Source organism: Elephantulus edwardii, unplaced genomic scaffold (assembly GCF_000299155.1).
Source record: "Elephantulus edwardii isolate Elephantulus edwardi_28Jun2011 unplaced genomic scaffold, EleEdw1.0 scaffold00064, whole genome shotgun sequence".
NCBI lineage: Eukaryota > Metazoa > Chordata > Mammalia > Macroscelidea > Macroscelididae > Elephantulus > Elephantulus edwardii.
Window position 1 is genome coordinate 9,608,194 of NW_006399814.1, and position 13,064 is coordinate 9,621,257.

Below are 13,064 nucleotides of genomic sequence, written 5' to 3' on the forward strand. Positions count from 1 at the left end.
GGGAGGCTCCTTCAAGGCAAGGATTCTGCGACTTCATCTGACATACTTTGGTCATGTTGTAAGGAGGGACCAGTCCTTGGGGAAGGACATCATGCTTGGGAGGGTGGAGGGCAGATACAGGAGGGGAAGGCCCTCTATGAGATGGATTGATTTGGTGACTGGGGCAATTGGGATGAGTGTGTTGGAGACAATGAGATTGGCACAGGACAGAGTTTAGAGCTGTTGTACAGATGGTCGCTATGAGTCGCAAGCAACTTGACAGCACACAACAACAACAACAACAACAACAATCATGAGTGTGGTCTATGAGTTTTGTGTGGCCTTTGCAACTGACTAGCAAACCTCGTAGTGCACCTGATCCAGGCCACGGTCTTCTGACCTGCCTGCTCTGTACCTGAGAGCTGGATAATGACCAAGGGTGATAGAACAAGAATCAATGCCTTTGAGTCGTGGTGCTGGGGAAGAGTATTGAACCATGAACTGCCAAGAGAACAGACAGGTCTATCTTAGAGAGGATGAAAGCAGGGTGTTCCTTGGAGGCTAGGATGGTGAAATTCCATCTCACAGATATGGGCTGTTGTCAGGAGAGGCCGGTTCTCGGAGAAGGGAATCATGCTTGGAAATGTGGAGGAACAGTGAAAGAGAGGAAGACTCTTGACAAGATAGAACGACACAGTGGCGACAGCAATGGGGTCAAGTGTGTCTGAGATGGTGAGGTTGGCTCAGGATAGGGCAAGGTCCAGAGGCGTTGTTCACAGCGTTGCTAGGAGATGTAGTTGACTCGATGGCACCTAACAACAACAACAAGGAGAGCAGTAGAGTAGTGAGAGTCGTGGGAGGGACTGTTAGTGCTAGAATTCACAGAAGTGGGTGTGAGGGTGTTATGTCTGACATCATAGGCCTCGGCTTTGTGCCATCAGTGTTACTGAAGGAGATTCTTCCCCCTGAGGGAGTTCCTGGAGGTCAGACAGCGCTGCCCGTGGAGCGTGCCAGCCACTGGAGCCCCACGGTCCCGGCTTCTCGGGGGTCCTAATGCTAACAGTGTGGTGTCCTTAAAAAAAGGCAGAGAAATGAAGAGGGAGACAGAGGGGAGACTGCACATATGGAGCCAGACGGTGGATAAAGACAGCCAGAGTAGGGACACCAAGCGGCACCAGAAGCCGGAGAGGCAGGAAGGACGCTCCCTCGAGCTGGCAGAGGGAGCCTGGCCTGACCGACACTGAATCTGATGGTCCAGCGGCAAGAAGCTGCGCTGCAATCCTGAAAGCACACGGCTCGAGGCCACCAGTTGCTCTGCATGAGAAAGATGGGCAATCTCCGCTTAACTGCCTCGGAAAACCCTGCCAGGGGTCACCTGTGGGTGGGTTCTGACTTGATGGTACACAACAACAACAACAACAACAACAACAACAAGAGGCCCCCAGAGCTGTGAGATGATCAATCCCTGCTGTGCTCAGCCACCATTCCTGGTACCGGAAGCACTAGGAAGCCACCCACCCTCGTCAGCGCCCTCTTGTCCCTGGGGTCACATACCTGACATGAGCCTGGGGGACAAGATCTCCAGCATGCGCTCATCCCAGAGCAGGAAGTTGAGGCGCAGATGATCCAGCACCTCATCTCCCCCAGGCTTCGTCTCCAAGGTTTCCCCGGGAGGCTCCAGGCTTCTCTCGTCCTGGCAGCTGGCCTCTGAGTCTATCTCCTCCGAAGCTAAATTCAGGGCCGGTCCCAGCCTATCACAGATGCCTGCAAGGGCACGGAAGCAAGCTTGTGAGCCACACTTGTGAGCTACAGTGAGGCAGAGACCATCACTCCCAGGCTCAGAATCAGAAGGGAAGCCTGAGGTCTCCAGGGACACACTGGCTGTGAGCAGCTGCAACAGGATCCAGGCAGGCGTCTGCAGGTCTTTGAGCTCTGCTCCCGGCTCCATTGCGAGCTGTGTGGGTGTAAGGACAGGGACTGGACTCACATGGGATGACTGGGCCTCAGACCACGCTGGGCTGCATCGCAGGCTCACAGCTGTCCAGTTATGACATGACCTTCCCTTGGCAACGGAGGACTCCAGGCACACTATATGTATGAGATTTTCTCTCGCTTTATTTTACAAATCCTACTGCCTTTTCAAGAGTACTGAAGTGCAACGACGTCAGGCTGGAGACTAAGGTGCACCTGATCCAGGCTATAGTCTTTGCAATTACATGCTATGTATCGGAGAGTTAGACAGTGACTAGGGATGATAGAAAGAGATTTGATGCCTTTGAGCTGTGGTGCTGGAGAAGAGTGCTGAATATACCATGGACTGTTAGGAGAACAAACAGGTTCGTCCTGGAGAGGGTGAAGCCAGAATGTTCCCTGGAGTCAAGGATTCTGAAGCTTTGTCTGACATACTTTGGGCATGTTGCAAGGAGCGACTGGTCCTTGGAAAAAGACATCACGTTTGAGAGAGTGGAGAGACGGCGCAGGAGAGGAAGACCCTCGATGAGATGGATCGATTCTGTGAGTGGAGTGGTGGGAATGAATGTGTTTGAGACAGTGAGATTGGCACAGGATAGAACGGCATTTAGGGCTCTTGTACATAGGGTCGCTATGAGTCGCAAATGACTCGATGGCACATAATAATAACAACAACAACTGCCTTTTCATTCACTCATTCATAGACATTTTGTTTTAAATGCTAAATAGAATCAGTCAGAGTACTTAATTACAAGGAAGCTCAGGTAGCTTGGTGGTAAAGTGCAGTGCTGCAAATCCAAAGAAGCACAGTTCGAATCCACCAGCTGCTCTGCAGGAGAACGATGGCCAGTCTCCTCCATGCGGTTTACAGCCTCTGAAACCCCCCTGGAAATAGAGAACTAATAAGACATGTATGAGGCTCTAAGTGGGGAGAGCAGAGGGGTGAGGATGGGCAGGGATGTAATCATAGGGTCGCATAATTTGATGGGTGGAGGGTGGGCTGGGTGAAGGAAATGGGAAAGATTCAGTGTGAAAACAATATATACAAACTTTGTAAGTAAACCAGCAAAAACCAAAACATTTATTTTTTTTTAAAAAAACCACCAACCAACCCTCTGAAAGATCAGTTCTGACTGGATGATACACAACAGCAACAATGAATTATGGGGTCTGACAAGCTGATAATCCGTTAAGGCCTTTCCCTTTAACTATTTATCGATTTGTTAGTTTCTGTTCCCCTCTCCTTCCCTTCCTCATGTCTGTTAACTCTTCAAGTTTGATCCTATCTGTATGTAAACCTATCTTCACCTTTTTATATTAAAGGTATTATATCATAATTAGGGAGATCTGGTGGCCTAGTGGCCAGAAGCTGTGCTGCAACCTCGAAGGCACACGGTTTGAATCTCACCCACTGCCCTGTGGGAGAAGGATTGACAATCTTCTCCCGTGTGAATAACTGCCTCGGAAAACCCACCAGAGGGTCAGCTATGGGTCGGTTTCAACTCAGTGGTATAACAGCAACAACAACAACAAATTATAATAAAGGGATAATTATAAAGGGACTAGGGTTAGCCCAACACCCTCATTCAGGTCACAGGCCTAATTTAAGAGTTTTTCTGGGCCGTCACTTGCATTGCCCGTATTGTATTAGAGGTAAAAGGAGAGAGAAGCGAGCAGAGAGAGAGGGACTTCATCACACCAAGAAAGAAGATCCAGGAGTAGAGTGTGATCCAGGGTCCCTGGGCTGAGAACCTCCCACACCCAGGGAGAGAATGACACTGAGACACAGGGAGGTCTCTAAGGGATATGGCGTCCATGGAGGCTGGAAGAACACAAGACTTTCCTGCAGAGTCAACAAAGAAGGGGAGACTTCTCCATAGCTGGTGCCAATCCAGACCTCTAATTTCCTAAATTGTGAGAGAATAAATTTCTGTTTGTTAAAGCCATCAGCTGTGGTATTTCTATTACAGCAGCTCGAGATAACTAAGACAACAATGCCCCTTTAGGAGCTTGGCAGTCTGACGTCCTCCTGCTCCCTCACAACACACAAACAGTGGTCCTGTTGTTGTAAGGCACCAGTGAGTCCACGACGACTCACAGTGACCCCAAGAACACCAGAGCTGAACTGTGCCCCATGCGGCTCCATCTTCATCATCTTTGATAGGTTGAGTCCACTGCTGCAGTCACTGTGTCAATCCATGTCACTAGAATCCTTCTCTCTCTCTGACCTTCCATCTTTCTCAGCATCATGTCCTTTGGCCAAGGACTGGCTTGTCTTAACAACACGCCCAAGTGTATGAGACAAAGCTTCACCATCCCTGCCTCCAAGAAGCACCTTGGGTGCACTTCCTCCACTTTCCTGCAGGGTCCTTCCCATATCGTCACTCCTCTGTTCTCTGACAGGTCATCTCTGCAGGACTGTAGACTCCTGCAGGGGACCCAGCCCCCAACCCTGTCATCTGCACCCCCATCTGCCCACTGCAGCACCCTGCACACAGCACGTGTACAAGAAACATTCTTTCTGTTGATAGGGTCACACACATCCTATAAACCACACCATCTTCGCGGGGCTGAAATTTAATTCAGAGACTCAACCAATGATCCAACCAACTTTTGGTAACAGAGAAAAATAGGTGCTATGGATTTAATTGTGTCAGCAACCCCTCCACCCCTGCACAAAGGAATAGAACAAAGACCTAACAAGCAGACTTGTAAAAGGAGGTGGTGTGGTGCGAGTTAAGCTCCCGTCTGCTAGCTGACACATCGGTGGTTCGAACCCACGCAGCAGGTCTGTGGGAGTATGACCTGGTAATTTGCCCCCATAAACACTGCTGTCATTCTTCTTTAACACATTCAAGTGCATTTCTGTAGTCGCTGTGTCAATCCATCCACTTGAGGGTCTTCCCCTCTTGCTGACCCTCCACCTTTGCAAGCTTGATGTCCTTCTCGAAAGAATAGCCTCTCCTAGCAACGTGCTCAAAGTATGTGAGATGAAGCTTTGCCACCCTTGACTCCTAGGAGCGCTCTGGCCGCACCTTCTCCAAGACATGAGATATTCAGCGCTCTTCTCCAACACCACAGCTCAAAGGCATCAAGTCTTCTGTTATCCTTATTCACTGTCCAGCTCTCAGCAGCATAGTAAAAGACTATGAAAAGACCACGGTTTGAATCAAGTGCATTTCAGTCCTCCAACTAACATCACTGCTCCTCAGTAATTTAGAGAGATCCTTGACTGCAGCCTTTTCCTGGTACAATATGACAGGGTTCAGACCTGCTGTTCATGGAGTCTATTGTTTCATAGATTGCAGCCTAGAAAACCCCATGCACTCTGCTCTGTCCTAGAGGGTTGCTATGAATGGGAACAGACTCAATAACACACAACAACAGGTGCCCTTGTTTGTAAAGATGGGATATTCTTTTGTTATGCTAATGAGGTCATACCAGAGCATGTTGTTGTTGTTGTTATGTGCCATTGAGTCATAGCTGGTCCTAAAGCTAACTCCTTCTGAGTGGTGACTTTTATACAAAGGGACACACACATGCTTATGGAGGACCCCACTATATGCAGAGCCATCTACAAAGGCCAGAAAATACAAGCATCACATTGAGGGAAACTTGTGGCTCAGTGGTAGAAGCCTTCCCTTCCCTGCAGGGAGACCCAGGTTGGACCCCCAGCCGAGGCACCTTATTCACAGCCACCGCCTATCTGTCCCAACTGTCAGTGCAAGCTTGCGTATTGCTACCATGCTGAACAGGAATCAGTGCAATTTCTAGACTAACACACCAGGAAGAAAGGCCTGGCATTCTCCTTCCGAAACTTAGCCAATGAAGAGCCCATGGAGCGTAATAGTTCAGTTCACAACCAGTCACAGGCATGGTGCAGAGTTTTGTTCTGTTTTGCGTGAGGTCAACTAGGAGTCAGGTGACCTGAGGTCAGCTGACAGGAAGCAGCTGGAAGCTGAAAGAGACGGTGTCCCAGCGCTGGTGGCCTGACTGTGGACGGTCAGCTTCCAGAGCTGGCAGAAAAGAAATGTCTGTTGTTGAGAGTCACTCCCTTGTGATACGTTTGTTACAGCACTAGAGAGCTAAGCCCACGGCAGCAAGGAGATCTAGCACCTGACTCCACCCTGGGCCTTCAGCTGTTATTGTTATGCATGGTCGAGTCCAGCACAACACATAGTCGCATAGCAACAACAGATCTGAACCCCGTCCTGTCCTGTGCCAACCTCATCATCGCTGACATCCTTCAGCCCATTGCTGCAGTCACCGTGTCAATTAATTTGCTTGAGGGTTTTCCTCTCCTTCGCCAACCCTCCGCCTTTCCAAGCATGATGTCCTCTTCCAAGCCTGTTCTATGCCACTGGAAACCAGCACCAGACTCCCACGGAAGAGCTAAACTCAAGGCTCAGACTCAAGACTCACAATGGGTCTGGCTTGGGTGGTTTTTTTTTGGTTTGGGTTTTTTGTTTTTTGGGTTTTTTCCCCCTTTTTTGGTGTGTGTGGGTTTTTTGGTTTGTTTTCAAAAAGATTTTCAATGGTTCCCTTGTTTGGTGCCATGGAGTTGAAACTGACTTATTGCTGACCCTCCAGCAGGTTTTGAGAGGCAGTAAATCACACAAGAGGAGACATATTTGTCCTGTGGAGCAGCTGGTGGATTCGAACTGTGTACCTTTGGGTTGGCAGTTCAGCCACCAGAGCACCTTACAATGGTTCCAGCAGAAAAGCTTTCACAGCAAGAAGGAGTCAAAGCTCGGCTCTGCCACCAGGGGGCGTGTGGCTCCTGCTGCTTCCTCCAGACCTGAGCCTCCTCACCTGCAAAATGGACTGCACGCCCCTCTCTCCCCGGGTTAAACAGTGGACTGAGCAAGACACGGGTAGACTGAGCAACACAAAACAGGAGTGGGCTGAGCACTGGGTGACAGAGCCAAGATTCAATCTCCTCTTGACCCAGACTGCTAAGAGCAGGGTGTAGGAAGACATCTCGACAGGTCTCCGTTGGGTACATACCTTTCTCTTCCAAGAATCTGAAGGTATCTAAGTAGCCTCGAAGGGATAGCTCTCCCAGCACCTGTAAGCAAATCAGAGACGTTTCCTGCAGAGAGGCAGTGCCAGGCTCCTGAGCCTCAACAGCCTGCCAAGCATGCAGAGAGAGAGAGACAGCAGAGTCATTTTAAGCTCTGGACTCGCCCAGCCACAGCCCAGCTGAGTGAGGGGCTCTGTCCTCTGGGGTGCAAGGGCACTGCCTCCTCCTGCAAGCCTTGTCCACTATGCTCCGGCCACCGTTCCCCAGGCAAGTCCCACTGTCACCTCTGTGGCTCTGTTATCTTTATTCCTCTATCTCTTTACTTAGCTTCCTGGGTGGTTCAAAGGCTCGGCTGTTGATGGAGAGGTGAGAGGTGTGAGTTCATTCACAGGCACCTCGGAAGAAAGGCCTGGCAATCTCCTTCCAAATTATCAGTCACTGAAAATCGTAGGGAGCCTGGTTCCACTCTGACACATGTGGCAGCTTCAGGAGTCGGAATCGACTGGGCAGCTGGTTTATGTGGCTCTCTTGTCCCCACCATATGCCTGCTCACGGTCCTTCTTCTCTGGTCCCCGTGGGCAACGGCCACAGCTGTGGAGAGAGTGCCCTTTCGAAGCCCGATTTCCACAACCTACATGTAAACGTGAATTCTGTGTGCAGCCTCTCGGTCTTGGGGGCTTGGGTATTGGTGTGCTGCAGTACCCCACACTCTTTCTGCAGCGAAGCGTAGCGTCCACAGTACACACACTCCCAGCTCTGTGCCTCAGCCCCACTGCTGTTGGTGGATATCACATCGACTCTAGCTCACAGTGACCCCGTAAAGGCAGCCAAGAACCTCAGTCCACGGGGCTTTTGAGCCGGTGACCGTTCAGACACTTGACTTCCAGGACCTCCCTGAGTGGGTACAAGCGGCCAACTTTCCAGCAGGTAATTGTGAGCTTCACCATTTGTGCCACTGGACGAAATCACGTGGTGTGGGAGGCTCTGGAGCTTGGCTGCAAGTGACAATTACCTGCATGACTGCTGTTGTTGTTAGATGCCATCGGGTGAAGGGTGACACAGAGCGACCCTCAGAATAACAGACCCGAGCCTTGTCCTAGCCTGTGCCATCCTCACACCTCCTGACACACAAGAGCCCAGTGCAAATGTCACCGTGTCAATCCACCTGGTTGAGAGTCTTCTCCTTCGCCGACTCTCCACCTTCTCACGCATGACGTCCCTCGCCGAGGAATACCCTCTCCTAGTCACATGACCAAAGCATGTGAGACGAAGCCTCATCATCCTCGCCTCCAACAAGCACTCGGGCTGCACCTTCTCCAAGACATCTCTGTTGGTTTATTTGGCGGTTCATGGCATAGTCAGCACACGTCAACACCACAGTTCAAAGGCATCGAGGCTTCTGTCGTCCTTAGTCACTGCCCAGCTCTCATATGCATAGCAAGTGACTTAAAAGACCATGACTTGGGTGGCTTAAAACATTTTTTAAAAGTTGAATGCCCAGGCTGCACCCTGGCCAGTGCACACGGCCTGTTGTGTGTGTGTTACTGTGACACCGGAAGCTGAGCCAAAATATTTAAAAAAGTTAAAATATCAGCAGAGTCCCCCTGATGAGCAGGCTCAGATGTGCCCCGTCTACTTCTGGAAAATGAGCTATAGAAAGGATTACAAAGAGCGAAGGGAACTGTCTGACGGGGCCAGAACACGTTCCCTCAGGTGGGCGCCACGGCTGTCACGCTGGGTCTGATGCAGGTTGGGAGGCACACAGAATGCGCACGGGCTGTGACAACGGCAATGACAGTGAGGCTGGCACAGGAGCGATCAGTGCTGTCCTCAGGGCAGGAGCCCACTGCACGGCCCCCAACAGGAACAGAAGAGCAGACTGAGCATTCCACAGCCTTTCAAAGGCCTCAGGTGACCTGAAGGTCAAAATCTGCAGACCTTCAGAGGACGCAAACACTCTTCCTTCAGAGTAGAGTGTCTTTTCAATGAGGCGACCAGAGCATCTGTGGACAGAATGACAGCACCTCCTGGTAAACAGGACACACACACACACACAGGCTCACCTCGAGGTCAGGTGGGCAGAAGACCCTAAGCATCAAGTAGATGTTGGTCAAGCACACACGTATGCTGAGTCGGTACAGGTCCACGTGCAGAAAGTTCATGGACCGGACCTTGGGGCAGATGTCATACTCCCCCCAAAAGGGGGACACAGTGATGGTGGTCTGGCACTCGGACAGCGGCATGTTGTTACTCAGTGCTCCATCCACATATCGCTTGTAAGGGAGAAAAGAAGAAGGGGGACCGTCAGTCACTTCAGTATTTCACGGGCTTTCAAACGTACACAAGAGCCTTCCCAGCATCGCAAGAGGGTGAAGGGGTGGGAGGCAGGAGCTTCCGAGTCAGGCTAACTACTCCGCCCTCAACAAAGCCCTGCTGGGTACGTGTGTGTTGGCGAGCTGACTGGCACGCAGGCCTGCCATGTCCAGTTGTCCAGCCCGCACGGCACGTGGCAGACGGAGCTCTGTGGGCCAAGCCTTAAGTCCACTCAGGGGCTTGCAGGGCTTTTGTGTTTTGCACAAAGTATCCTCTGGGCACTAGGACAGAGTGTGAGACACAGATGACCTTGGCTTCAAGGACATCATCAATGATCTTGATCCAAATCTGGACCCATGATTGACTGGGACAAGACGCATGGTTCCTATGGGCCTCTTCTGTCCCTTGAAAATAAGGTGGCCAACACCTTCCCCTCCATTTCCTTTGACACTAAAAGAAGTAGCCGACCTGGGGCCCAGATGACCCTCTTACGCTACAGCTCGAATCGGCCAGCGGCCCTGTTGGAGAGAGATGGGCACCTGCCCCCATGAGGTTTACGGCCCCTGAAAACCTGCTGGAGGGTCAGCTGTGAGCTGGCTCCAACTCGATGGCAGTGCATGCTGTAAGTGCGCCCCTGAAGCCACACAGCATTAGAGATACACTAGTCTGAGGGTGAGATTTTCCATCTATGTCCAATCTCCCACAGCTGAGGCCAGGCTGGGTGGCTGCCTCAAGACAGCACTTCCGCCTGAGAAACTGGAGTTTAGAAGGGCTCAGAGCCACAGCCCAGCTGCCAGGACGTCCAGAGAGGAGGAGGGTGTCCTCTGTAGTCCTTCTAGAGGGACACTGCAGGGCAGAATCTGACTTAAAATAATCCACAAAAGGAGTAAGGTCCTAGGAGGCACAGCCTACTGACATAAAGGTGGGTGATTCCAACCCACACAAAGGTGCCACAGAGGAAAGGGCTGGCTATCTAGAGTCAGAAAGAGGACAGCTTAGAAAGGCCCATGACTGCATCTAAATTCCAAAATCAATCTCCATAATAGTCTATGTGTTTCCTATTGCCAAAGGGGCCCTTTAGAGTAGTGAGAGAAGATCTTCACCCTGAAACCTACAGCGTTCCTTTTCAGCAGGAAGTAGCTAAGAGAATATGCCATCCCCTTTTCCTTATGAATCAGGTGAAGTCTCTCTCAGGGAGGAGTGATAGGGAACGGCAAAGGACACACTGACAAAGGAGATTAATCAGAACTGGCTTTGACAAGCACTGTGGCAATTGGACAATTAAAACAGACATTCAGGGGGCGGGGAAGAACGAACTGGGGAGGAGGGTAGAGAAAACAGTGAAACAATGAATGAATGAAAACCCAAAATCTCTGTAAATGTTCATTAAAACTAATAAAATTTAATATTAATTAAAAAAAAAAAGAAAGGCCCATGACGTAGCTCTACTCTGGAACACATGGGACCCGGGAGTCAGAGTCCATGCGAACACGGTGACTCCTGTCTGGATCGGTCGAGCCACACAGTAGGCAGCCAGAAATCCATCCCTGCGTACATGGCCGGCAGTGCGCACAGTCTCATTTCACAATCACAACCACACCGTCCCTGAGCAAGGCGAGCCCAGAAAATCAGATTCACAGTGATCTGACAAGACAGAACTGTTCACAGCGTTTCCAAGACTACAAATCTTCGCAGTTCTGTCTCCTTCCGAGCAGCTGGCGGATTCGAACCACTGACCTTCCAGTTAGCAGTCCCCCACTGAATCTAGAGCACAAAGTGGCTCCTTAGAAACACACACACACACACACACACACACACACACACTGTGCTCTAAAAGTATAGCCTGGTGTCAGACAAGTCCCGATTCATAAGCATCTAACAGCACTGTTCCTAATCTCTCTCAGGCCTCCCACTCATCTCACTGATACCAAGTGGCTTTGCTGCCAGGCAGCCTGCATGGTGGGGTGGGGGGGATGGCGGCTGTGGCTGCTGGGCCGGAAAAGGCCAAGACTCGAGGCTCCAGGCCCGCGGACGGTCCCTGGGTGCCCGAGCCTGGCGCATGCAGGAAGAGTGTGCCCATCTCTGTGGGAAGGAAGCCCCCTGCCTCGGCACTTTTCGCTGGTACCACCTGTCTCCTGGCCAATCCACATGCAACAAGATCGGAACACTGCGATCCCCGGGGTGCCCATGAGCTGACTTTTCCATTCAGATCCCCAGCTCTTTCTTCCTAGTCCATCTTAGTCTGGAAGGTCCACTTGCATCATAGCAACACACACACATCCCCTGACCGACAGGTGGTGGCTGCACGGGAAGTGCACTGGCTGGGGACTGAACCCGGGTCTCCTGTCTGACAGGTAGAATTCTACCTAAGTAGCCCTGCAGCACCCCCAGCCCCTGGGACAGCACCCAGCACACTTACCTCGCCCCTGAAGGAAGGGGGGATGAGGCCGAACAGACCAGGAACGAAGGAGGAACAAACCAAGGCCTGTGGAGACAGAAGGCCGTGAAACTCCAGACCAGGGCCGCCTGCACGCCCAGTGCTCCCTTACTCTAAAAAACCAAAACCAAACCAGTTGCTTTCAATTATTTTTTTTAAATTTTTTAATTATTTTTTGTGTGTGTTCCGTCAAATCAGATCCGACTGGTACCAGAGAAGATTGCCCCTCCTTCTCCAGCAGAGCATCTGTGGATTTGAACCACACATCTCTGGGATTGCAGTGCAGCTTCTTGTCACTAGGCCACCAGAGTTCCCTGCTCTCTGTTCTGACTCATAAACATCTATACGTGCAGAACAAGTCAGCACCCCACAGGGTGTGAAGTGTGTGATCTTTCAGAGGACCATCAGGCCATTTTTCCCAAGGCATCTCCGAACCACCAACCTTTGAGTTAGCTGTTGCTAGGAGCCGTCAAGTGCAACTCATAGTGACCCTGAGAAGCTGACCCTGGAGCCTGGCCTACCGTGCCCTCCTCACCATCTCTGACACACCCGAGCCCCTGCTGCAGTCACCGTCAGCCCACCTCGAGGCTCGCTCTTCTCTCTTCGCTGGGCTTTCCAAGCATGATGTCCTTTTCCAAGGAACAGCCTCTCCTAACTACGAGTTGCAAGACTTAGAGACGCTCTGGGCAAAATCTTAAATGATCCAGGAAGCATCAGAGAAAGATGGAGATACCAAAAGAATGGGTCAGTGCTGAAATATTTCAGGAAATATCCTATGATCAAGAGCCAGGGGTAATGGAGGAAGAAGATGAAACTGCATTGAAGACATTGGCCAAAAAAAGAGGCCACAAGAATCAACATGATACCAATTGACATGTTTCAACCAACCGACGCAGCCCTGGACATGCACAATAGTATATACCGGGAAATTTGGGGGACAGCTTTCTGGCCACTGACTGGAGAGTCATATTTGTTCCCATTTCCAAGAAAGGTGACTCAACAGAATATGAAAATTATTGAACAACATCGATATCACATGTAAACATCATACTGCAGAAGAGCATTCCAAATCGGCTAGAACAGTGCATAGATTGAGCACTTCCAGAAGTTGAAGCAGGATGTAGAAGAGGTCATGGCACCAGGAACACCATTACTGATATCAGACGGATCCTGGCTGAAAGTAAAGAATACCAGAAGAACATCTGTCTGTGCTTTATTGACTTTGCAAAGGCATTCGACTGTGTGTTATGGCTGACCTTGAGAAGAATGGGAATCCCAGAACACTTCCTTGGCTCATGTGGAACCCAGACTTAGACCAAGAGGCTGTAGTGTGAAGACAGC

The 13,064-nt window shown here is 50.7% G+C and overlaps 1 protein-coding gene across 1 annotated transcript in view; it reads right to left on the reverse strand.

Annotated features, from left to right (window-relative positions):
* PNPLA3 (patatin-like phospholipase domain containing 3) overlaps window positions 1-13,064 on the reverse strand; it is a 74,570-nt gene that overhangs the window by 46,869 nt on the left and 14,637 nt on the right. Inside the window, 4 exon segments of the mRNA XM_006888136.1 lie at window positions 1,494-1,743; window positions 6,958-7,018; window positions 9,037-9,246; window positions 11,706-11,771. Of these exon segments, the coding sequence (XP_006888198.1) occupies window positions 1,494-1,743; window positions 6,958-7,018; window positions 9,037-9,246; window positions 11,706-11,771 (587 nt within the window).